The sequence below is a fragment of the Triplophysa rosa genome, linkage group LG1, assembly GCF_024868665.1.
Source record: "Triplophysa rosa linkage group LG1, Trosa_1v2, whole genome shotgun sequence".
Lineage (NCBI taxonomy): Eukaryota > Metazoa > Chordata > Actinopteri > Cypriniformes > Nemacheilidae > Triplophysa > Triplophysa rosa.
The window spans coordinates 30,265,107-30,292,871 of NC_079890.1; the positions used below are offsets into that span (position 1 = coordinate 30,265,107).

Genomic DNA, 27,765 nt, shown 5'->3' on the forward strand with positions numbered 1-27,765 from the left:
GTGGAGAAAGCAGGCAATCTGTTTTCACTATAGTCTGCAAGTGTTTCTGCTACATCTATCTGTATGTTTCTCTCTCTTTCTCATCACACATTCTGCAGTGATGTGTAAAGACAGCTCTTTATACCAGTGAAGCACACAGGCCCGCTCCTTGCCAAATGGTCTACAAAAGCCACTGGCCCACCCTAAGGCAAACATATCCCCCCTACCTCTGTCTTACACAATATCCATCATCACACCTGCGTACACAAGCATTGAAATTCCAAAACAGGGCAGGGCTCAATCCACCCGTGACAAATAAGACACAACGGGACCGAAGCCCAACTGTGTGCAGCAAGCTATAGAACAAATGTCACACAGCCCTCCATACATGCAGATAAACCCACATTATCGGGGATAAAATGTGAAAATCTCTCTCTCTGCCTCTCTCTCGTCATCTGTTTACAGTAGTGTGCTGGGAGTTATAGAGCCAGTGTCATCTCACATAAGACAATACTGTCAGCATCTTGCAGCCCTGCCTGCAGGGATAGTGCGTGCTGCGTGTGTGTGTGTGTGTGTGTGCGTGCGTGCGTGCGTGCGTGCGTGTGTGTGTGTGTGTGCATGTGTGCGTGTGTGTGTGAGAGAGAGAAAGAGACTGAAATAAATATAAAGAGCATTTCAAAAAGAAAGAACTGATAAAAAAGATTAAGAGATGAGACAGAGAGAAAGACGGAGAGCGATAAAGAGAGAGGTCCATTCTTGAGCTGCTTCAGCAGAGTGGTTCAGACATTGAGTAAGTGCTGAAAGCTGCCTAGAAGCTTTAGGTGGACATTAGTGCCTGGCTCAGCAGAACTTTCTGTGGCTCCATCTGCTAAAGAAAGCCATCAGACAGGCCAACTGCGCTCTAGACAGACAAGCCTGACCTCGCTAATCCAGGCAGCTTGAAATACTAGAAAGAAACCCATTTTTTCTTGGAGGGAAAGCAGCATTTAGTAAACAATTTCTGTTTATCTTATTTACATCAGAACAGACATAATCATGGGATTTCAGGAACTACGTGTATAAATTCTACAATTTTATTCAAATGAAGGGGTTTTCACAATTTCAACAGTAAATACAGTGAAGTAAAGGCAAAAAATAATGGTGTAAGAAATATAGGATATATGGTAGAAAATACAAGTATATGGCTGCACCAACCGCGAAAACTGTAAAAATAGCAAATAGTTTTCAGTTTCAGTTCTTTCATAAAGCACATTTAAAATCAACCTTGGTTTTTCAAGTGGAGAAAAAAAAGAAATATCAGAATATTAAAAAGTGATACAACACGTTATAAAAATATCAAAAATATATTAAAATGTATCAAATAAAAAATATCAAATGTCAAAAAACTTAAAAATAATTGTGTAATATCAAATTAAGGTATACAAATATTTTAAAAATCAAGCTTCAAAAACATGTACATAATAGTGTATATTAGTGATGCTCACTGTAAAAACCACTGTCTGTAGGACAGTATTATTGGTGCTATTAAGAAAATGTGCATATTAATTTTTTATATATATTGTTAATAGAAACTATAATGTATGCTTGACAAGTCTGCAATGATACAATATACATAAAATGTCTTTAAGCATTAGTAAGAAAAAATACTAAAAGGTTGCAAGTCAGTCCGTTATATTATTGACAATTGCTATTTATAATACATTTTAAAGTGATAGTTCGCCCCAAAAGATAATTTGTCATCATTTACTCACCCTCTTGTCATTTTAAACCTGTATGACTTTCTTTCTTCTGCAGAACACAAAAGAAGATATATTGAAGAATGTTGTTAACAGAACCCCATTGACTTGCACTGGTTTTGTGTCCGTACAATAGAAGTCAATGGGGTACAGTGCTGTTCGGTTACCAACTGTCTTAAAAACATCTTCTTTTCTGTTCTGCAGAAGAAACAAAGTCATAAAGGGAGGGTGAGTAAATGATGACAGAATTTTCATTTTTGGGTGAACTATCACTTTAAGTTTCATACTTCAGCCTGCTCCGCCTTCTGCCGTAAAATATCGACGCACATCTCGATATAAAATTATTATCTGGCAACAATGCTTCGAATGGTGTAGTGATGGAATCAGTGGCCTCTCCCTCTGACATTGAGCTTAAGGAAACAAGGTCGACCTTCCAGCTGTCATCGCAGCCCGCGCGTTGTATAATTCTCGTCGGCAGCTCTATTTCGTTTTTTCCCCCCAAACAGTGTTGATTCATTTGGGAGACGGGGAGGCGAGGAAGGAAGAGCGGACAGCTCGGCTAGTCTAGCGAGAGCCAGATTAAAGCCGACACAAAGAGCGTTTTGATTAGGCGTCATGGCCGGCGCGCCCGATGACTCTTTATGCTATCTGCCGCAGCCACGCGTGACTAAAGGGTTATTTGACGCAAACCCCAGCCGGGGACCGGAGAGGTCAGGGTGGCATTGACTCATGTTAATAATTGCAGCTTGCTGAAGATCCTTTACATCGCTATAACAGCCGTGCTGCAGATCAAAAAGACGAAGAGAATCTCGCCTGGCTTTTCTACAGGTGTGCTCTGGTTAATCTGTCTGTCATCTGTTGGCAGTTGTTTGTTGTGTCAGCTGGCATGAGGGAGCAGGTGGGGCACGGTCCTGAGTGGAGATAATTAAACACCTTTGAGAAGGAGAGCCATTCACTGCTCTCCTCTCCCTCTATCTTCCTCTCTGACAGCGTGGTATGGTAATGCAGGCCCTTGACTTTGGGAACTCGACCCCGGGTTCAGGACGTGTCATTCACCGGGGGTCAGTAGGGGGCGCACTATCAAGCTCCATTACCATGGGCTGTCAATCAAACAGGCCTGGCATTGGCTATTAGTCATTATCTCTACTTTAAAGGACACAGAGACCCTTCAAAATTAAAAGCAGTGTAACACGATGCGTCGATACGTTTACAGAGGATTATCTAAGTATGCAGAACAGTAAATGCTTGTATAAGGGTTTCAAAAAGATTTTTACATTTACAATAAGGTTATCAATTGTTTAAAATATAACAAATTACAAGATATGCTGATTGGCCAATTAACACACGTAATATATTGATTTTTGCAAATAAAAAGATTATAAATCAATATGTTATTGGTTTTTCACCATTTAATTGATTATATGCCTATCACTGCCCTACAGCATTACATTGATAGCCATATACAGTATATACTGTATATATACAGTATATATATATATATATATATATATATATATACTGTATATATATATATGTATGTATTGCTCAAAATAATTAAGGGAACACTTAAATCAATTATTAGATCTCTATAAACACAACATTCAAGTTAAATATTTCTCTTTTATACACTGAATAATGTATTGGAAACAAAATATTGTGACAATGGTCAATGAAAGACAAAATCATGAACACGTTTATTTGAACTTGAATGCTTCGTTCGAAGAGATCTAATATGTGACTTTTAATTTCACTGATGTCCTTCTAAAACCTGGTATCTTCATATTTAGCAATTAGATATTTGCCATAAATTATTATTATTAGTCACTCTTTATGTTGGTCACTGGGTTTTCAGCATATACACTGCATATACATGAGAATCAAAACATGATAACTTTCTGTGAGCAAGACACACACACGTTCATAAAAACGCTCAAACAGACGTAAACAACATCTTGTCGTGTTTAGAAATGTGTCATAAATCCAGCCTCACAGAGCGTCTGCCTCACACAGTGGCCGTGATTACGAGAGAATCCTCTAGAAATGTTCTCGTATCACGACAGGCCTGGCTGTCGAGATGGATTATTTTCCCCGCTCTCTGACTACAACACCGATGGTTAGCCAACAGAACGGACCGTCAGCTTGTGTAATCACCCCAATAAAAACACAGAGCTCGCGCCCCATCTCGTTTCTGCGGAAGCCATCTCAAACCCTTGTATTAAAGTCTTTCTCTCTCTCTCTCACTCCTCTCAGCTCTTTTCTAATTTGATGATTTGCGTTTCATTAGCACAAGATCATTCGTTCTAATGTGATGTGGAATATATTACATTAAGAGTGCAAGGGTCTCAATACACAACACATGATCCTATTGTAAAGACAGCAAAACTGCTACAGTACACTCAAAACAGTTGTTTGACATGTCAAGCTATATCGTTTGATGCAAATGACTAAGCTCAGAACAGATCACAGCAAAGTGTTGAGTGAAATGCTGTGAAAAATGTCTACATGTGATCTATGGTATCTACGAACCAGCCATGGCAAGTGAATCATATGTTCGGATCGACACTAACACTATTACGGAGAGCATCGTGTCTGCTCACTGTATATATTTATATGCTTTCTACTCTTCTCTTTGTGCGAGCGCTCATGTGTGTAAAAACCTTCTTATGCTGCATAGGTTAACATACCGATGTGAGGAAAACTGGTTGGCCATAATCCACTTACTGATGTAAACACACAGATCTCTATTTACAGGAACGGCCTGTGATCCAATAACACACCTTCACCCCTGGAGGAAAGGTTTGGGTATGTGTGTATATGTATGTGTGCAGATGTACAAAAAGTCAATAGCAGAATGGTTTGGAGAGGCATGCTTTTGAAAGATGTTTAAAATAGATATCGGGATATCAAATTGTGAATTACGAACAGAAATGCGATGCATGTCAATCAGGTAAATGTGGACCAGCGGGTCATTAGATTACTAGCGAGCGACGGTCAAAGGCATTTGTCTTGGCTCAAGTCGATCTGGCTGCTTTTACGGTATTGCATATCCAAGACTGATTATCTGAAATGCCCTCACTTCTTTGTTTTCACCGTTTCTTGTTTTGTAGCTGAAAATGAATTATTTGTGACTGCCTGGGACCTTGAGGAGAGACGGAAAGAGAGAGATAGATGGAGGGGAAGAGAAAACCGAGGGAGACAGGAGAAAGGGAAAAGGGATGGGTAAAATATTTTCGAGCCTGAAGCCAAGGACGCTAACAGCAACAAACGGCACCACATATTTCCCCTGATACACACACACAGGCCACCCTTATCATTCTGTTTCTTGTGCCTATGTGCTCATCAAAACCTGGCTGCTGTGTTTAGACGGACATGCACGCAGTTAAGACTATGGCGTATGGAATTTAAAGGGACAGTACACCCCTAAAAGTCATCGCAATTTTTTACTTAAACCTATTTTGTTTACATATATTTTTGTATATAAGAGTTTCCAAGCTTTCGTTCCATTGAAGGAAAGTGGATGATGAATCTTCAAAAGGCAAAAAATATAAATGTGCAAGTCTCCTTTTGAGTTTTACATTATGCAGTCAGATTATAACATGGCTGGAAGGACATGGGAGTGAGTAATTGCTCTTTTTAGTTTTCAAGTGTGCTATTCCTTCAAACCCTTTGTTTGGTTAATTGTTTTTCCAGGAATCCTTGGTGTTGTGTATTCCTAATGAAATCTGACACAGACAAAGAGTGAAGAGCAGGGGTTGCTGTACTGGAGCAGACAGGGGTTAAGTGCCTTGTTGTAGGAAAATGGCAATGGTCAAAAGGACATTATCAGACGGCGAGCTAAACTGCGAAAGGGTGGTCACGTGGGAAACACAGCACAACCAGTTACATGTTTTTTTTTTCAAAGCTCAGGAGGTTTCATTGGGTTCTCGGTTGTGTTTCATCATAAGTATCAACATTTCAGATGTTTCTCCTGAAACTGTGTAGAACAAATAAATGCAAAAACACATAAAAACACCCGATAACAAATGTGTCCTCTATTGCTTTTAAGTTGAAAATATAGAATCTGTACATTACCTCTGAAATCAGAGACAGTGTCTCTTTGGGCATTCCAGTGTCTTTTGTCAACCACATACAACTGCACAGGACATCCACATCCACCACATCCTCTCTGTCTCAGACACACTATCTATTCTCATCTCTCAGTATTTATTCTCATCTCTCTTTCTCGGTGTCCACCCTCTCCCTCTAATGAACACTTCATATTGACCTGCTGAGACCCCGGCACAGACAGCATGTGAGTTTTGAACTTGCTTATGATACTATTATTAACATGCGTGGCGGCGGGCCCCTCGCGATGCCTCGCCGTGATAAATGAGCATTCGTTAATTGGATGTCGAGAAAACTCCCGTTTCCGAAGCTTTTGACACATCCATATCCCCAACCTACCGACTCCTGACGATTTGCAATTAAATAATGGCAGGCAGGAGGAATAGCGCTTCTGCGGGACTGGTAGGCCAACTGATTACTGGAGGAACGATATTAAGGAAAGCAGCATAAACAGATGATTACAAGACGGAAGACACCACCTGAGCTACCGGGGGAGAGTGGAGAAAGGACGCAATAATTAACCTTCCGCGAATGGAAACGAGAAGAAAAACATGGAAATGCATGTGGGAGATGTTGTTTTTCGAGTTGTGTCACTTTTTGTGGATATATAAATGTGGAAGAGAGAGAAAATCTACAGAAATTCGGATGCAGGATTCCAGTGGGACTTACAACCATTTGTCACATACGGATGATTCAACAACAGTAACAGTCGGACCCATTTAGAAAAACTCACAGAATTAGAAAGAAACGATTGATTAAACTGTTTGCACTACTGTTCTTAAGATTTTACGCTAAAAAGACAGGAATTGTTGCTACATTTTTATTATTTTAGTATCGACTTGGCATTTGTACCTGTACATTTGACATTCATAGATTGCGCCACAGAGCGAATGCAGGTAAATCACAGCATGTGGCAGAAGCTAAACAAATGTAGTGTCAAGTTAACATGCGTCGTCCTCTCAACCCGCAGCCGTCTTGTAGATTCTCTTTGCTTCTGACAGTTCGTCATCGCAGTTATTTTATGAGAAATGTGGAGGTAGTTTAAGGCCCTTGGCTGTGGGTTTAGAGAAAATAATCAAAAATTCACCCTGTAAACAAACCATACACTAACCTGAGTAAAAAGGAGATTTCAGGAGGTCACGAACACTAAACCTCTTTCTCTCCAAATCGCCTCGCACAAAGTCTAGGACCTGTTGCCAACTAAAAAAAGAGACTTTTGTACACTGTCACATGCATCACTGTTAATCCAACATAAAGTATGTCTGTTATTAGAGTTTTACAAAGACACTTAGTGGCTGTCAGTTTGAAAACAATTTTTATTTGTAAAGCTTTATGTTCCCACTTCAGTGATGCCTCTCCATCAGCTCTTTCTTTGCCAAGCAAAGGGGTGGGATTAATTTCTGTGTGCAGATTATATATAGGGCCAAAAATTACATTGAAACAAGGGCAGCGGCTTTAAGAGCTAGTGTTGGATAAGCAAAAGTAATCCAAGCTTAACGCACATAAAATAAAATGAAATTAATAAGGAACGGTGAGGGAAACGAAGGAAAAAGACAAGTATAGACCATCAGGAAAATGTAATTTCCAAAACCATCTGGTCATGGCGGATTATCTGCTGACCAATTTTATTAATATATATAAGAGGTGGGTATTAAAACGGCACCATTTTTCATTCTTATTTATTATAAAGAATGGCGGCTTTAGAGGTTATTTGGAAGTCGCAGGAACAGCAAGGTAAGGTGGGCGAGCCTAGGTTCATACTGTAGGAGTTAAATTGATGAATGCTTCACTGGCATGCCTTACCTCGCACAGCACAGGGGTAATAGATTCTCTCATCATTCATATTACTATTTCTTTCTTCAGCTACTCTAAAACGTGGCCCATTTCTTCTCCGCCTCACCCACCGGAGCAAAGCTCTGTGAACCATCTATTACTTCATTCACTGAGTGAATTAGATCCATATACTGTAGTATACAGGACTTCAACAGAATGACATCGTCTAAACTCAGCAGAAGTTCACCTGCAGCGTAAAGGCATGTCACTTTGACGGGCACGTGAAAGTGTCTCTGTGTTGTTTTAGGATTGATTAACGTCTCCAGCCGAAAGCTTTTAGCCTGCTTCTTCCAGCCCGATGTCTGCTTATAATGAGAGAAAAATATTTACCCAAATCTAGTCGAGATCTAGAGAAGGCAATTGGCCAGTTAATGGAGGTGACCATGAACATCTGAAAAACATTATGACACTGAAGTACTGGTCCTAACGTCTGAGGCAGAATTTATTATGTTGTTTGCGACACTAAAACCCTTTCAAACACCCCTTTATTGATCTCGATCGATCAAGCAGTTTTGCCAACCAAACATTTGACTTGTGTCTTTAATTTCTTTATTGAGCTCTGCTTTATAAACTTCTGTAGTCTGACCAAGCATACATATGGACTGCAAACACAACTGGGTGTTTCCTCAACTGTGAGCAGACACTTGGCCCAGTGTTTAAAAAAAAATGTCCCGAAAAAAACAAGACTTTCACTAGTTAATTTAATTGATCTACACTGTAAAACTTTGCTGTAATTTCGCAGCAGGTTTGCCAGTAACGTACTGTAGATTTAATGTACAATTTTGTTTTAAGCACAAACTTACCTAGTTTACATATTTTTCTGTCATAAAACAAGAATTTATTTCTTGGATCACTTTTCTTGTTATGTAAATGCATCGTAATTTAAGAAGTTTTAAATATTTTTACAGAAAACAAGAGAAAAATGCTTAGGAAGAATGTCATTTTTGCAGTGTTGCTGTGCTAATGCCAGTCTCTTCTTGCTCACTTTGAATCTCAAAAGTCAAAGTGTTTTAATTTTGATTAAAGTAATTGAAAACAGTACTGATTGGAAAGTAGATTAAGTAGTAATTAAATCTACAGTAAGATACTGGCAAACCTGCTGCAAAAACTATAATAATAATATTTTTACGCATCAATTAAATTATGTTTTAGTTATTTGTTTATTCTCTTAATCCAAATGTTTTTTTCCTAGATTGTCATATAAGACTGCACACTAAGTAAGCAATAATAAATAAAGATGGCTTCCTAGACACTCTTAATGTGACCTTCACATAAATAATTGAATTAAAGTTTAAAAAATTCGTTTAAAAAATCAGGCTCTGGGCAAAAAAGGTAGCCCATGTTGAGTAAACACCCAATTATTAATATCAAAACAAATTATTTTATTCAATCAGATATGAGATATACACTCCAAAAAATAGTGCTATATAGCACTAAAAGTGGTTCTTGGCTCGTTATCATTGGGAAACCACTTTTAGTGCTATAAAGAACCATATTTTGGTGCTTCAGTGGTTCTTCAGCGGTTCTATGGGATGACTGAGGTGCTATTATAGCACCGTTTCCATATAAAGAATCTGTTAAGCCCCTGTATGGTTCTTCAGCGGTTCTATATAGCACCTCGGTCACCCCAAAGAACCTCTGAAGAACCTCTGAAGCCCCAAGATATGGTGCTATATAGCACTAAAAGTGATTCCCCTATGATTACGAGCAAAGAACAACTTTTAGTGCTATATAGCACTTTTTTTTAGAGTGAAATTCGTTTCTTTCTAAAATGCTTCCTGCTAAACACAGAAAACCGCAACTGCCCTGCATATAATCTCCAACTGTATAATATATGCATGTCATGTACATAGGCTACCACACACAACTGCTGCAATTATACATGTGCCCATACAGTTTTAAATTTTTATGCTAATTTATGCAGTAATTATAATGTGGTTAGCAACTACAGTCTTTACATCACTGCATTCAAAGAAAAGGAATGTGATTACTGCAAAACATTTCTTTCTAATGCATTACCTTCAACACTAATGCTAAGCCTTGCAAAGCAAGCCAGCCCAATATTTTATATATACACACAGGCATTGTCAGCCATATTGCTCAGTAACAGCAGAGCTAGCGGTTTCCTCCAAAGGGAACCTGCGATATCAAATAAATCACCCCGTGCACTCAGAGACAAATGAGGCTGCAAGCATTGCACCTGTTAGCAAAACATCCTCACCCTTATGCAAAGATTAAAAAAAAACTAAGCTTCCCTGTATAACACTGACCGAGGCATATTTATCCACCACCATCATTACAACATAACAAAGAGATAAAACCAAAAGGATATGGAGAGGGAGAGAGAACAAAGCTTAAACAAAACCGCAGAGGAGGATGTTTGATGCCTAAATGTAATGCTTAATTCTGTTTATCCATCCTTTCTCTCTAACCATCAAAAACCAAAGGCCGAGGATGTGAACAGAGAACGGGGTTTTGTGTGGGGGGGATCATTTCATTCTAGTTTTCCACAGATAAACCGGACACAAATATGTCTTGCCATGGCCTACTTGTGCTGAGCCTTGGCCTTATGCAGAATTCAATTCCAATTTGTCGCCTCGTTTCTGCTTGTGTTTGTGTGTGTGCATCCTCAAGGGTGGGTATATTGGTTGTGGGTATTGTGAGTGGATTTGAGGAGCCCATCCTACGGATTAAAACCTCTCTCTGGTTTTGTCAGATCATCCTAGCACTGTGGCACTAAATCGGTGTGGGTGGTTTTTATCATTATGTCAATGAATCCAGTCCCCCTCATAGCCCCTCGGCCCCCCTTCAGATCAGCAAAGATTGAGCTCAAGGAAGCCTATGTATGAAGGATCAAACATTGAGCAGAAAGAGGAAAGAATGAGAAGGAAATGAACGGAGGATCAATCATTCATGTTTGAGTTTAAGAGGAAGACCGAAAGTGACAGGAATGTGCAGGAACAACACGATGCAAAATGCAATATTTATGTAATACATAAATGTATTTTACACTTTTATTCAAAGCAACTCAGTGCATTCAAGGTATGCTCCCTGGAATTGAACCCCTAACCTTGTGTTTTAAAGCCATTGCGCTACTAATTGACCTACTGATCTCCTCTGAGACAAAAATTTAGTTTGAGAATATAAAACACTAACAACTAGAAGACCACAGCTGAAGTCAGAGAGCCATTGGCGCTGTTAAACTCCCCCCACAGCCCTGTCTTGTATTGCCTATGGCTAGTCATTATTTCTTCAGAGCAATCACACAAAACCCAGACACACACACACAAACACACACCTTTTGTTTGCATGCTGGGCCCCTTAAACCAGGTGTGTCTCTCTTGTTTTTGTTAATCCCTTTTTCCGGAAAGGGTTAGAATTCCATTTCATTTGTATTTTCAGTTAGAGTCATGTGATCCTGAGGTAATTGTCTGCATCTTAGAGAGTTTTATGTCGGCTTCTCCTTACATAATGGAAAACAATCTTCCTTTCCTTTAGGGCTCACTCATCCGCTTTCAAAGTCTCGACTCTTTGTACCTCAAACATTTTTGTTCTTTTGTTTGCCGAATCGGTCCTATTGTGTGTTGTGGTATGTGGGAGTAACATACATGAGTAAGATGAAAGTTGTATCTACCGTTTTGACACGGTGAGGTAAAGCTTTTTCACATTGTCATCCAGCTCTCCGTGAGGTTGCTCGTTTGGTGGCCACACGTCCACATTATGTTTATGTAAAAAGACTAAACCAACGCAGTGGGAAACGCACAGTTGTTGATGAGACTTCAAAGAAATTTGTCAGGCCCCAGGCATATTTTACATGACATTTCAATAATTATGTGCCAATGCATATTCACCTCACAACAAGCACCCAATGAAAAGCAGTGCCAAAAATAATTCGCCGAACTGTCAGGTGTTTATTTTATTTGTCTTGCTGCCGCTACAATTCTTTTCTTTCCCTGACCTTGCACTTCCTTTCAATTGACATGCAATTTCTAGACATCAAAGCATCCACTTAGAAAACATTCGGCTCCTGATCAAAACAGAAATACTGTGGTAATGCATGACTTGAACAGTTATGACAGAAACGTTCATTTGAATCTTTCCCTGTGTTTATTTTTAGAAATAAAATGAGGATTTCAAAGCAAATAAAAGAAATAATCTATTTTACCTAAATGGGTAATATTTGAATTTTGCCCATTTGCATGTGGGGTAATTGATTTTCACGCCATTCTCTTAAAGATAACGTTAGCACAACATTTATCTAACCATGTAAAGACAAGTGAAATGCTACAATTGAATCAATTAACTGAAAAAATGACACAAAAAACAGTTTCAAATACAAGATATCATAACACATGAATGCTTTGCTAAAATATTAAGTATTTGGCAAGTCCTGGTGTTATATTACAGTTCTCTAATGTTCACTGAACAAAAAACAAAACTACTGTAAATAATATGGCCCTAGAATAAAATAATGAAATAAAGGCCTTTAAAATATAAAGCACCGCATATAAAATAAGTTAATTTTGTCCCACGCATTTTAAATGGACCATTTTTGTCACATTAAGTGGCATTTTTGCCCCGAACCCAGGTCAATTTCTGACCCTGGGTTATAGTTTGCAACACTGTCACTTTTGTTTTCTCAATGCTGCAGTGATGGTTGTGAAAGGTCACAGCTCATGCTGAGAGGTGGGGGACAGAGACTTAGTAAGAGCTTTGAGGTGAACCCCGTCTACAGTAAATGCCACCAATTGACACGAGCAAAAACACAAAACCCCAAAATGACTCTTTGCTCCACACTCAAAACATTCTGTCTCACCTACACGGATTCTCTGTTCAAAAACTAGCCTGTTTGTTATTTAATAGGACAAAAAGGAGAAAAGAAACAATAAAGGAAGGAGGCACAGGAAAAACAGCCACAGGCCTCAGTGGCTTTGCTGCCGGTGAAAAGGAATGCATCTTCCTCCTCGTGTGCCTTGAGCTCTCATTCCCGCAGCGTTGAAGTCTCCTCATACATCTCAGAACAGGGGCAGATTTATACTAGGACAATGCCAAAGGGGCTGCTGGAAAACCTTTCAGAATGGATCACATTTTGCAGGGAGAGAAGAAATATGAGGGCCAATATGAGCAGATAGTGAAAGCACCTTCACCGCCACTGTTAATCTCTATGTCATCGCAAAAGGCGATCCATCATATTTTGCGAAACGCAGATGCCGAACGGAGTCTGACTGGTGCAAACAGTGGTCATGTAATAAGGTTGGCAGGCAACAACGGCCAATCTCACCCCCTCGCTCGCTCTCTCTCTCCCTTCTGTCTTGTTTTATCGTGCTTAATTTCCAACTCTCTAATTAAGCTGATGCGATACCTGATTGCAGGTACTTCAAAGTCTTGCCACAAAGTGATGCCGAGGGTCTCAAATATTTGAAAGGTCTCGCGGCCATCTCTGCTAATGCCGCCTTGGACTAATAAAAGCATGTTGCCTCAAAGAAACAGACTTCAACAATTATCTAAATGTTCTTGGAACCTAGCAACTAGCAGTGTTTTTGGACACACAATGTAAACCAAATCATACTTATTTGAATAAATGCAATGCTAGTCCTACTCTAAATATTATACAGTAAATTTGATAGCAGATATGAACCATTACGAGTTTTATTTCAAACATATATTCTATACCATCCCTGCAGCTTTCAATAGGTTCAAAGTACCTCCAGACATGAAAGAATGGCATCATTTTATAACGAGCAATGGAATCCTGCACATTTCATATGCAGCCAAGATCATATCAAAGCACTAAAGCTGCTGTGTTGTGAAGCTATTGTGCTATTCCTTCAACCCGCTGACAGGGCTTGGAATACTGAATATGCGGCTCAAGTTTATCCTGGGTGTCGTTCAACACACTCAGCGGCAGTCTGACTCATTATTCCCTCGAGATATTTCCAGTCAGAGGAATTTGGGAATTCTAAAAATGACAAGGTAAGTAACAAACTGCTGAAAAGCCAAAGGTTAGCTCTGTCAATCAATGAATATTAACACGTACCAAAAACACAAAGGCGAAACATGCTTGCGGATGCATATTAAAAGCTATTCACAGGGCAAACACAGACATGTGGAGGACTAAAATGATAACTTCCCAATCCATTGAAGGAACACATAATTGGTAACATGAAACGATTTGGTTTGGTTCTCCAGAGGGCAAAGGCCTCAGACTTAAAATGATTGCGGCTTTTAATCAACTCAACCAAATGAACGGTCATTAAGTGAATTAGCCCAAACCAGTTTGACTCACTGTTGTTATTGCGTGTGTGAACGCTTTTTCTCAGTTAAACACGTTCTTAACTGTGTTGTTAAACTCCCTCGCCCTTTGAACTTAAAAATTAGGATTGTTTGAGATAATGAGACTCACATTCCTGAGTTGCAACATTATAGACGTTTGGACTGCTGTTGGAACAAAGCGGCAACAATGTTTCTTTTACCTCAGAGAGGAATTCAGTTGAAGACATAGTCAATGCCTGCATACTTGCAAAGCGTTTACAACAGCGTTTTTGTTCCGGCTCCACCTGATCACAAAAGCCAGGTGACGCATAAACACTTGGCAGGAAACGCAGTAGAATAGCACTTGTATATAATAGCAGACACTATAGAGGTCTAGTAGGGCACAATTCTCAAACTATTTTTGACACTTAACTAAAATCCCAAATCGTAAAGGTCCAGTGTATGAAATTTAGCAGCATCTTGTGGTGAGGTTGTGAATTGCAATCAACGGCTCACTCCACCCCTCCCTTTTGAAGCACTGCGGAGGCTGACACAGAACTAAGATGTCGTCACGTTTTCACTTATTTGTTGAAGGAGATAACGTATTTACGAATCGCGCTCTGTAGAGCAGTTTGTCCATTTAGGGCTACTCAAGAAGCAACATAATGAACTCCATGCAAGGGGAACCGTGGTGTATGTAGATAGAAATAGCTCATTCTAAGGTAATAAAAACTTAAAGCATCCTTTTACAGCATTTCTGTCAATAGATCCTCCAAAAAACGACACACTGGACCATTTAAGTTCAAACTTGCTAGCAGTCATCCAATCAGAATAAAAACATTCTATAGCGGTTCGTACAAGTTCACACCCTTAGCGCTACCAGATAAGTGAACCACTGGGTGATGTGAAACACATCACGGGCATACAAATCAAACCACTTAAAAACCAGAAAGACCTGTTTTTATAAATCCCCTTAAGCAAACAGATATGTATTTTGAATGGTATCCGCCAAGAGAATGTTTGAATAATGTTAACAAATTCATAGATGTTTGGGGTATTATTAATCCTTGTTAATGATCTGTGAACACAGAATGCATGCGGGAATGCGAGTTTGTTTTTGTGAGAATGAAAAAGATCAGAGATCGACTGCCAAACACATCTAACAATGCGTGCACGCGCACACTCCCTCCCTCCACCTTACAAGTGTAGCAGCCTGCCTATAATCCTACACCTGATTCCAATTTTCTGATAAAGAAGAGCTCTATTAACTCTTTAGCACTATGTGACAATAACAAATGACCTTGAGCTTCAGGCTTGACAACAGGAAATTTGTAGAACACACCCACCATAGCAACCTGTTCCCTTGATCTACTTATTTTGTGTGTAACCTTTTCAAAAAACGAATAACAATAATAAGCACCAATGCCAGTGAAAGTGGCTGTGATGTTTTTTACTTGTCATTGCTTTGGTGATCTTTCTCCTCACAATTATCAGGCCTGGTGAAAAAAAACACGGTTATTGGATTGAGGCTATACCGCGCTCCTGAAATATGAATAGCTTTAATTAAAAGCGGCTGGCATTGCCATCTGGCCCTCTGTATCGGGCTTCTCTAATGAAGTGAGTTTACTCTCTTTTATTTATTTATTTCTGTGTTTACTAATGGCCAAGTTGCTAAGACAAACTTCAGCGGTACAAGCAAAAATCAGCATTGACTTAACTAATGTGATTTCTAGTCATACAAGCATGTTTAGTTTAGTATCTGAATGAAATTAACTTGTAAAGATGCTTTAAATGGTTGTGGCGTCTCATTAAGATGAACGAGTTAAACCCATAAAAAAGCATTCAACGGCCTGCTTTACTGCACACTTTGGCAGACGCTTTTATCCAGCACAACTTACAGTCCATTTACGCTATTCGCATTATCTGTGTGTGTGTTTTGCCTGAAAATTGAAGCCGTGATTTTGATGTTTTGATGTTGTAAGCGCTAACAGCTACAGGCCTATTTCATCATACCTTGAAAATAATCTCCATCACCTCTTCCTTTTAACTCCGTCTAATTCTCTGATTTAATCTTTAACGATACATAAAAATTCGGCACCATTGGCACTCCACAGCGCTGAATATCAAGTATTACATCAATGCTATAGAATATGCATCTATCAATGTGAAACACTGAAACTGAAGCCTGCAACACAATTCCTTTCCATCTTTAATCTACCCATCTCAAATCTAAACTGCTATTTTTATTGCATGATCTCTAGGTTAGCTGAAATTGAATTCGCATCTACAGATCTAGGATCAGCTGTTGATTATATGAGGTTATAAGCAGAAGGGCTGTCTTGATCGCTATTGTTGCAGAGAGACATCCGGTACCTGGTCGTAGTCATGATAAGATTACCAAAACACTTAACGCCTAACAAGCAGACTCCACAGACAGATCGCTTCAGGGTTCAAACAGTGGTCAGTAATTTTGCACTGTGTTACTCTACAGGAAGGTTGTCTTGTCTATGACTGTTGCTTTGCAGTGGAGTTCCAACATCTCAATCTAAAATATTATATTTATTATATGTTAAAAAATGTAAATACTTATACAGCCGCGTGTAAGAGATCATTTTTAAATTATTTTCAGTTTTTTTTTATTTACTATTTATAGGTATATGTTTAGGTAAAATGATCATTCTGTGTTTCATTTTGTGAACTACCAGCAATGTTTCTCCCAAATTTCAAATGAAAATATTCTTTCTATTTGCATTTATTTGCAGAAAAAAAAACTGGAGAAACAGGTCAAAATAACAGAAAAGATGCTCTGTATTTTTTCAGACCTCAAATACTGCAAAGGAAACAAGTTCTTATTCACTTTTAACAGTAATATTTGCGCATGTATTTAGAAAAATATTTTTTTAATGTGATATCCTCGATTTGATCACAGTTCTCATGCGTCTTGTCATTCTGTCAGTCTTTCACATTGCTGTTAGATGACTTTATCTCGCTCCTGAGGTTTGATTCAACAGACACTGGACTGGAATGACCACAATACATCTAAAATGCTGATTAAATGACAGTTTTGAAATGGTCTCTTATTTTTTTGCGTGGCTTTATATGTATTTTTTGAAGTAATAGCTCATGTGAGTTACTATTGCATAAATTTAATATTTAAAAAAAGCTTCTTAAAAAAACAGTAAAAGTAGAAAGGAGATGTATTAATGGTTCATTCCAGGTGTATGGACACAGCAAGAAAGACAGTGAGAAAGAGGGGGGAATAGATCAGTAATGGGTAGAAGAGCAAATGCATTGACTGCAAGATCATCAATTGACAACGAAGAAGACGAAGATCGAGTTTCCCCAGAAGTCAATAATGCAGCTCTCTCACTCCCTTTCACAAATATATACATGTGCATATTAAGGAAGGAAATGTCTCATCATTACTTACTGTCGATACGCGATATGTTTACACCGAGAGAACTTTTCCTCAACCATTTTACTGCATTTGTTTATGCATGCGAAAGAGAGAGAGATTGGCAAACCGATAGCGAGAGAGAGAGTGCCTGTTGTGAAAAGCCCATCTTCACAGCAGGGCCTCTTCATTAGGGGGACACCCGACTCCTGCCCTGACCTTAATCCCAAAACAAACAAACACACAGCAAACAAAACCCTCACCAGGATCCCAATCACACACATCCTTCGCAGCATTATGACCACAATTACAGACCTTCACTGATTCTTTCTTTCAACTGATGGCATTTTGCCCATCTGTTAACTGCAGGGGTGTGTGTGTGTGCACATGTGCATGATCTCCCGTCCCTATTTTAATTGACTCCAGGTTATCAGAGCTCTAATACGGCATTAGAGAAGCAGCGCGGCGAGGGGCGACGACCGCCATTTAACAGATTTAATGAAGTGCTTTCCATGAGAAGGACATCGAGAATGTTTCCCTTTCAACATGGAAAATATGTACAACATTCTCGGCTGTCTCGTTCGACCACAGACGGAGCGAGATGACCTTGTTACTAGCAACGCTGCACAATGTATCAAGCTCGAGCTTTAACTACGCTAAAATCTAGCATTTTTAATATCGAACCTTTCAGCTGACATAACACTTAGTCTATAAATAAACGTTTATAGTATCTAAATCTCTCTTTGTAGGAAATAAATTAAACTGTGAATTGAGACATTGACAACCAAATAATATCTCCTGAAGAAGTATGATCACTAAAATGTGTGCATGGATGTTGTCTTAGTCCCCTGAGGGAGTGTTAAACGAACCTAACGCCGACCCAAAAGACTCTTTCAAAGCGGAACTAACCCACAGCATGCCTAAGCCAATTATAGACCCCAAACACACACACACACACACACACACACACACACACACACGCACGCACGCACGCACACTCAGGACATTTCTGTCATGAAAGAGACATTGACTGCAACTTTGCTTGCACAGTCGGTTACTGTGACCGACTGTGTATTTGAGTGTGTATGAGTCTGTGTGCGATGTTCGATAATGTATGGGCTCAGCAGAGCACATCAGCTTTGAAAATTTCGAGATCCTACTTCTAACTGCATTGAATGCATAAACTACTGTACTGATGCATGATTCTAAGCCAAACGTCTCCTGACTGTTCTGTTTTTCCAACATCTCTCCCTCCGTCATCCACACACTCCTAAAGACTTCTCTTTAATCTCTTTAATTTATCCAAATGCAATTCATCTGTTTGCTTGCATTTGCCATTGGAAGGTCTTACAAGAAAGATAGAATAGTACAGGAAGAGAAGAAGAAACTCAAAATGATAGACAGCTGGAGGAATGGTCAGATTACTAATAAAACTTCTGAAAATGCATGCCTATGTGTATTAATTCAACTGCTGTGTAGATGTCCGTGAGACTTGCTGGAATTCTATCATTTGAGGTATTATTCTGCTGTTGTTCACTGAATAAATTCAATGAACAGATAGACCATTAGCTTTCCTAACCTTACAAATAATTCGAATGCTAAATGAATCTGAATTATTTCTTTCAAGGGTAACCTAAGTCACTGTTTTTTCTCCTTTTAGAGATCTGACTGATGGCCGATAACAACACCGAGTTTTGATCTAATCAGCCTTGCATTGATCTCCTTGTGACCAATTACTTTTAGCTCAGGCTGAATTAAACCCAGGCTTTAATTGGGGCTAATTTTCCCCACCATTGTCTAAATGTAAGCGTTTTAAACGGCCCTGTGAAAAAGCTTCAAATCCTACGCAGGGAGTGGGCTAAAACAATTTCCCTTCCACCAAGCCCATTTAATCTACATTTAGGCCAATGTTCTCTAAATGGCAAAGTTAAAAATCCCATTTTCAGCACAAGTCTACTCCAATATCGCCACCAAGAGCCTCCTGAAATCTTTTGACGTCAGACAAGCATTTTAAAAGCAATGTCTGGGGTTTAAGCTTCATTTGACCACTCTCAAGAAGGTAATACAATACAACGTGCATTTCTGTGCCATACTTGTCAAAGGACCTGATAACTTGACTCTAGGCAACACATTCCCTCCCGTCTTTCTAAAACGTTCTCTGATGGGCGAGGAGAAAAGACATTCCACGCAAACTGGCACATTGACCTCACACAATAAGCACCTGTTGCTGATAAAGTATCGAATGTAGACAAGACAGCCCTCAATGCCCGACAACTGAATACCTGCATGAGAACACTGGCTCCATTGAAAGAGATTGCTTGGCCGCTCATTAACAATGGAGGTAACTGTTGACCACAGAGAGGTTCTACATGGTATACGCAATCCAGCCACAGTGAAACGAGATACACGCACTTACGGTTGCAGCCTTTTCACCTGTTAAACCCCTACAATAGAAAGACCAAGATAGGGACGATAGCTTATCAGCTAGAGGATGATAGTAAAACATGGCCAAATCCACATGTTGAATATTAAACGTTTGTTATGCACTATGGTATTATAAAAGTAAAATGTGAAAAAATGATTCAACATAATCTCATGGCAAAAACATAAGTAGTTTACGATGTTGCTGATTTTGGCTAACTCGTATGAATTTGTACGATCTCATTCGTACATTTTTATACAATTTGCTTTCGCACCAGTGACGTTAGGTTTAGGGGTGGGGCTAGTAATTGCAATTTATGAATGAATAAGAATTAGCCACCTTGTAAAGTAGATACGAATTCCCGTAAGATCAGGTAGATTTGATTAGATCTATCTGTTGGGACGATGAAAAACAACGTTCATAAAATGGTCTGTCTACAATGATGTAGCCTTGCCCTCATGTAATGCTACAAGTAAATCTAGTCAAGCAGCCTACAAGGGTTGACATGCCAGTGTAACTCAATGCCACAATAACAAACTTTAAGCACGAACTTAAGCACAATTACTTTCAAATAAATAAGAAAGAACAATGGACACCATAAAAAATGCTAGGCTGTTTCAGCCCAGGGTTGGATCAAATAATTTCTATGTTAATTTATACCAACAATTGATCTTTGTCTATATTTGACCCAACCATGGGTTGAAGCAACTTAGCATTTTTAGTGTGCATATAAAGCCCGCAATAAATTCTAGAAAGGAAGTCGCCATAAATTCTAGAAAAGACAACCTGGAAATTCACGTCTATTCAGAAGTCTACCTGTATATGTACAACAGCAGTGTAAGCGTACCTGTGTGTGAGTGTGTGGCATTTTGTGAGAATTTTCCTATCCTGTTGATTGATCACTGTGTCTCTTTCTTATTTATCTGTTTAGCTTATCTCTGACTCATCTTTTTTTGTGTTTGCCCCTACCATTTTCCATATGCTCTGCCTCACCGACACTGCCATCGGGCGTAGTCCTCTCATAGGCGTCTTCAGGTAGAGGAAGGGCACCTAGTCTGGGGCCTGACGAACTCTTGCTGCTGGGCGTCTCCGACTCCTCCAGACCGCTGTCGTAGCAGCTCTGCAGCGAGCCCTGGTGCGGGTCCTGGGGCTGGCTCACCACCGAGAAGGTCACTCGGCGGAACGGCTACAAGAGAAGAGATTGCTGGGGGTCACTGGACGGAAGTGGTCGAAGGGGAGATTGATGGGTAGATTTATATTTAATTTTGATTTGGAAATGGGTGGGATAATTCTCAGTTAAACTAATTCTCTGAAACTCTAGTTAGATACTGTACTCCCCTCTATGTTACAAAAGGATATAAACAGTAACTGGATTAATTGCTCCCTCTATGTAGTAAATATATGTAGCCTGAAAGCAGTGTTCTGCAAAAATAAACACAACAATACTAATGAGGTGCACAACACTTCTTTAATGTACTCTGAAAAAATGAAATGTTAGGATAGTAATTTCAAAGCCCACGGGAGTAAGTACAGATGCCACGCTTGGCATTGCGGTTTAAATTTAGCAGCGGAGGTCTGAAGGACGTCAAAGTCTCCTTGTATGGTTTACTTTATAGCAAAAACAGGACAAGAGGAGCATGTACGGTCCCAAAGGGAGATGGAGTGAAACACATAGCTACAGGCTTATAAACAAGAGCACACATACGCACACTTTTCAAAGTACTGTAACTAAAGAGCGAATAGGTGAATGGAGGCACACGCGAGTAATAAACCGCTACACAGGATCTCGTTTGAGTTTGGCTTTTGCGCTCTGCTTCATTTCCTCCCCCTCTTGAAAAATCAGAAAAGAGCGAGATAGGAAGAGATGAGTGACGGCGGGCCGGGAAGGGTGATAAATTATTTTAGATTTTGCTGACATCTGGCAAAAAAGAAAGAGTAGGGAGACAAATTAAACTAAGGACATCAAGGCTACTGAATGTAGTTTCGTTTGAGCCAAATATTCATGAAACCGTCCTGCTGAAATCAGTTTAAAGAAACAGTTCACCCAAAAATTTACTCACCCTCGAGTTCTTCCAAATCTTTATCAATTTCATTGTTCTGATGAACACAGAGAAAGATTCTCTTGGTCAAGCACCGTCTAGTATAGATGGTGTGCAGGTCAGGAAGCTCAATTCAAATGGAACGCTCAGCTGATCGCACCATGAGCTCTCCAGAGGGTGGTGCGATCAGCTGAGCGTTCCATCCGAACTGAGTTTCCTGATCGGCACACCATCTACACTAGACGGTGCTTGACCAAGGCCAGGAGGATAGTGAAAGACCTCAGCCATCCCAACAATGGACTGTTCTCTCTGTTGCAGTCAGGAAAGTGTTTCCGCTCCTTGAAGGCAAATACAGAGAGAATGAGGAGGAGCTTCTTCCCTGATGCTATCAGTGCCCTCAACCAGAACTCTCCTACGCAACACACACTCACACGACAACAGGACTGTTTTTGCACTCACATATGCATACATTGCATATTGTAGAAATTGTATACTACAGATATACAGTATATATACATATATTGCACAGCACCTGCACTTTACATGGACACTTCCCCACTCCCCTACACTATTTATATTTATATATTGTTTATATACTGTATAGTTTAACCTTCCTTCCTTTCCTATCTCTTTTTCTACTCTATTCGGACAGTCGAAAAAGCATTTCACTGCATGTCGTACTATGTATGGTTTTGTATGTGACAAATAAACTTTGAACTTGAATATTTGGAAGAATGCTTGTAACCCAGCAGTTCTTTGCCACCATTTACTACCATAGAAGAAAAAAATTGCTTTATAAATGTCTTTGTTCTGTTGAACACAAAAGAGGATATTTTGAAGAATGTAGGAAAGCAAACAGTTCTGGGGCACTTTTGACTACCATTGTAATTTTTCCTACAATGGTAGTCAATGGTGGCCAAGAACTGTTTGGTTACAAATTTTTATTTATGGGTGAACTGTCCCTTTAAGACAGCCTAAGCTTGCCGGCAAGTCTTAGACTTTAGTCTGGTTTTAGAGGGGTTTCAGGCACTTTTGGCTGGTTGGACTGAGAGATCAACTTGCCCGAACAACAGCTTGGCCAGAATGAAAGACAAGCAACATCTAAGACTGGTATAAGCTGTTTGAGTTAAGCTGTTTTAGGTGGGTAGTAATGCTTTATTTCTTGATCTCTGCACTGATCAGGGTGTTTAAATGGCTAGGGTCAATGCCAGATGGTATTGATTCCCAAGAAACACATGTAATGATCAAATGCACAGAACATTGGATGCATAGAAAGTCACACTGAAAAAAGCAAAACTGAGTAAATGTATTTTAAGTCAACTGTCTTGCTACAGCGATATAATCCTACAACCCTCTCCTACTATACACCCCTTAGGATGCTTTAAATGGTAAATGAATAGGTTGTACTGATTTAAATACTGCTACAGTACATGAAACTTGGGTTAAACAAGTTCAGAACCAATCTGCCCTTCAAATCCTAATGAAATGCATGATCCGCCCCAGTGTACACTGTGCTAACTGATACATATGGTCTCTGAGCTAAATGAGTAGTTGGGCGAGCAAGAGAAAATGGAAGGGAGAGAGAAAGAGCAGGAGAGAGTGAGAATGAGAGCGCTGAAAGGTGGAAATTAAATTTTCATAATTTAACTAGCATTGGAGCCTTGTAATTAAACCATTGACTCTTCCAGTCTGGGTAAGTGAAAGCAGAGGGGGGAAAGAACAAAAGACAATAAGAGGAGAATTGATCTCCACACCCTCCCATCATTCTCTGTGTCTTTCATTCAGCAGCCTATTACTTATTCAAATAATCCTGCACTGATCATTAAGATAGTTTTGTTTGTTGATGTTCAGCCTGTGTTTGGAAAAATCAATGATCACCATAATTCACAATAGGTCGAATGTTAAGTTCATGCGAGGTCTATTGCAAAGATTCTCTAATGTACAGTCAAGGGTGAAAAGGTCATAAGGGTGATCAGGACCATAATGTGTCATCCTGACAGGGTTTAATTTAGGTAATGATTATTCCGCTTGTACATTATTCCACCTAATATACAGCTACCCACCAAATAAACGGACTTATTATTAATTAAAATAATTGATAATATTGATTGATTCTTATAGAACAATACCAGAGCCATGCAAATAGCAAAGTGCAGTAGAATTTAGCAGCTATGCAAAAATATTTGACCGCTGAATGCCGCAATTGACCAACCGGAATCAAGTTCTCGAGAGAGCCGCGTAATAAATAAATATAAACATCAGCTAAAAACCCAGTAGCTTTTTGTTATTCTGAACTCTGCAGCGGGAGGTTGGCCGATGCATTAAATAGACACTAACAAAGCAGCGGCCTTTCTAAGCGTTCGCCTCTGGCCGTCTCCCCACTGCCCCACTTCCTGTCACTGCACATTTTCTTTCAGGAATATTAAACAAGACGGAGCACCATCATTCACTTCTCTTTCCTTTCCAACTCACTGCCTTTCTGACTGAGTGGCCTAACACTCATCATTACTCCAAATTGTTCCTTTAATTTGACACGTCGCCATAATCTCGGCATTTGTATTCTGTCAGGTTAGCAGGAACTGCCTTTCAACTTAAAGGAGCGCACGGCAGTTTGAGACTCTTGTAGGGACACACACACACGCACACACACACACACACACACACACACACACACACACACACACACACACACACACACACACACACACACGCACACACACCCATGTACAGACAAAAAGAGCTATTCTTTGGAGTTCCGCCTCTTTGCATTGATAATGAACATGCGTATAGTAGGAGCCATCCATGGAAATTTTGTGAAACTGACCATTTTGTACAAAAGGTCCTTGAACAATATCAATGGTGTGTTGAAAGCAAGTGCATTATGTGCGCATCAAAACAAAGGGTGGGCATACCAAATATTAAGAAATTCATGACCATTTTTCCTTTTACGGTATTTAGTAAAATAATAACAAAAAATTCTTCAAAATAGAAGAATTTGCTTGTGGACATCACTGTACGTATGTGCACATCTCCATATCTCATCCATCTTACTTTTTATATCTCTCTCTAACATCTCCGCCATACACTGTACAAACATATAACCTCTGCACCATCATCCACCGATGGCCTGTCAAAATCATTCTTATTCCATCATTTACAACAAAATACAACAAAAGCACACACGTCAACTTGAAATGGGTGCTTAACCAAAACACATCAGAAAAATGTATGAAAAATCGGCACAACAAAGATCACATTTTTTAATAGACTTTAACGTTTTGTGAACATTTTGTAAAAGTCTATTAAACAATTTATATTTTTAGAGCTTTGTTATTCCATCATTTTGCCATCACAGAACACATTCTGGATCCAGGTTTCCAATTTTAATTCAATTAATTTCCTATGCTGCATTCTTTTAGTTATTTATTTCCCTCGTTCTCTCATTCCTCATATCTTTGTATATCGAAATCTTGGCAATAAATCATGTTTCCATGTAATTACAATCAGCATTGAACAAATGAATTGAAATAAATATTCATTTGCTAAAAATTTCACTTCGAATAGTCAAACATTTGTTACATAATTAAATGGAAGCCCAGAGGGGGTCTTGCTATTGTGATGAAATCACGTATCAAAATCATGTTGTATGTATCAAAAACCCATTCTCTCCCTCTCTCTCTCTCTCTTCTTAGAATGAAATGACTGCAGCTAAGTGTGACAGCAATCTAAGTCCCATGCTGAAGAGCTGAGGTTTAAATTACCCACAAATGAACTGAACTTTAGATAAATCGGTGGAGTGTGGCATTGTACTGGGCGGAAATACCATTTTAAATGATATAAACGAGTCAATGAATGTCATGCAAGAAAGACGTGTTGAGATGGGAAAGTGATTAGGCATGCAAAGATGTGGATGTACGGACAGACGGAGATGAAGAGACAGTTTCCTGTGTTATGAAGGGATGATTTCACTAATTCACCACACATGTCAAAACATTCGTTCCATCTTCCCTTTTTAATTCATTTTGCATAGGCCTGGTTGGATGCATTCAGATTGAAAGAAGACCCCCTGATGAGAGGGGTGCTTGTGACACATGGCTTTCATTCCCAATAGAAACAGACCCTTTATCTTCACCCTCTCTGCTAAATAAAGGTCTGGTTGTGGCCATGTTTGATTAAATGTTGCAGACAGTGATATACAATCCAGAGACATATCTAAACATGAACACTGGGCCAGAGCTACAGTAATGGGGTACGGTAAAGTAATCAAACTTTCCATCAGCTTGTAGGTGAGCACATCTGATGTTATGTCCTACTCTGTGTGCCGAAACTGAACCCGGCTGAACTTTCATCAATAACTGCACACGGTCTGATATTTCTGTCTTTTCCTTTCAGTGCTGCGGGCTATTGCTTGTCTTGCAAAGCTGTGATAAATTGAGAGGAATATCTGAAGCAATACAAACTAAATATTAAATGCGTATGCGAAACTGCAGTTTAGGATGTTGCTGCGCTACTGAAATGCTAATTCGACAAGAGTGCTTGTAATTTTAGTTTTCTTAGCAGTGGTGGTGGGAATACTATTTCAAACACCCAGAAGAATAACCAATACATTTGCATTACTTTGAAAAATAGCCCTATTCTGTAAACACTCTCATTTTCTTATGCTTTTATACTGTGTTTTGTGTAGTATCCGAGCAGAAGAGGTGTGTGTGGTGGTTCTTTGTGGGCAATGGAGTGACCTCTATCAATGACCCATGAAGAGCGGTGGTTTAGGCAATGAGAAAGAACACAAACTCTAAAGCCTTGTGTGTCTTTTTGCGATCGAGTAGAAAGGAGAGGAAAGGAGAAGATGAAGTGAGGGGAAAAGGGACGGAAATAAATAACAAAAGATGAGATACGATGGTTAACAGCAAAGTTTATGGGGTTGATGGTGTGGCCAGAGCTGGAAACGGGGTGGGGGGACGGGGGTATTGAGAGTTGGGAAAGGGAGTCCAGGGAGTGATTTCAACCTCACCTGAAGGATTCCTATCTTTAATCTATGAAATGGACGCCAAACGTTATGCACAATTCATTCAAAGACAAAGTGGCATTTTCTGCATTTATGGCTTAAAACCCCCCAGTAGCTAAATCTCTGCCATTTCCAGCACTGGGTGTGGCGGAGACATCTAAAAGAAGAGTAGTAATCATCCACTAGTGACTGAAGACGGTGACCTGGTGGTAGAACCTGTAATTAACCCCTGTTGAAATTTTCATAAGCACCCTGAGGGTGAACAACAAATCTGATCAAGCTAGCACTGTACAAAATAGCCCAAGGGTAAAGCGCCCAACTGTAAGTCAAAATCACTTGTAAATCAGCACTGGAATGAGCTCATTCTCATTCATGGCTGAATTGAACAACCAATCAAAACTTAGATTCTTAGGCTGTCAAGAGTTAGTGATCTGAATTTTGGTTCACTGATACCCCTAGAAACAACACAACAGAACATCCGTGCTGGAAAAATCTTTAATGGATTCTTTATTTTTCAATGGTAATTTCTAATCCGATTCTAACTGAATGTAGGTTTAAAATAGAATGCAAAAAATATTTTATGATGTTACTTATCGAATATTCAGAGCTATATGTCAGTAACAAAATGTTCCATACATTTAAAAAAATGTTGGGTTGTTTCAACTCAAATGCTGGGTTGTTTTAACCAATTTTTGGGTTAAATGTAAACATTCTCTGGGTTAATTTAACCCTACAGCTGGGTTGTCCGTCTCGGACCCAATGATGGGTTGAAACTCCAAAAAATGTTTAAAGTGTATGCTTTTTTACACCCATGATAATTTTCCTTGTAAGACCAGTCATTTACTTAGCAAAGTCAAACACAAAAGTTATTATTATTATTGGATACATACAGTATGTAGACAGAAAAATATAGTCTTACTAACAAACTAGATAGGTCAAGTAAAACAGCAAAAAGATACCATTACTTTAAATTATTCAAGTATTTAAATAATTAAAGTAGC

The 27,765-nt window shown here is 39.3% G+C and overlaps 1 protein-coding gene across 6 annotated transcripts in view; it reads right to left on the reverse strand.

Annotated features, from left to right (window-relative positions):
- pcdh7b (protocadherin 7b) overlaps positions 1-27,765 on the reverse strand; it is a 118,213-nt gene that overhangs the window by 35,170 nt on the left and 55,278 nt on the right. For 2 of the 6 annotated variants that reach the window (XM_057334347.1, XM_057334370.1), the window contains exon 2: positions 20,714-20,906. The exons of 2 other annotated variants lie outside the window; for them this stretch is intronic. In XM_057334347.1, the coding sequence (XP_057190330.1) occupies positions 20,714-20,906 (193 nt within the window). Of the gene's footprint in view, positions 1-20,689; positions 20,907-27,765 lie in introns of all 6 variants that reach the window. 2 more of the 6 variants (XM_057334337.1, XM_057334361.1) reach the window with 1 other exon arrangement.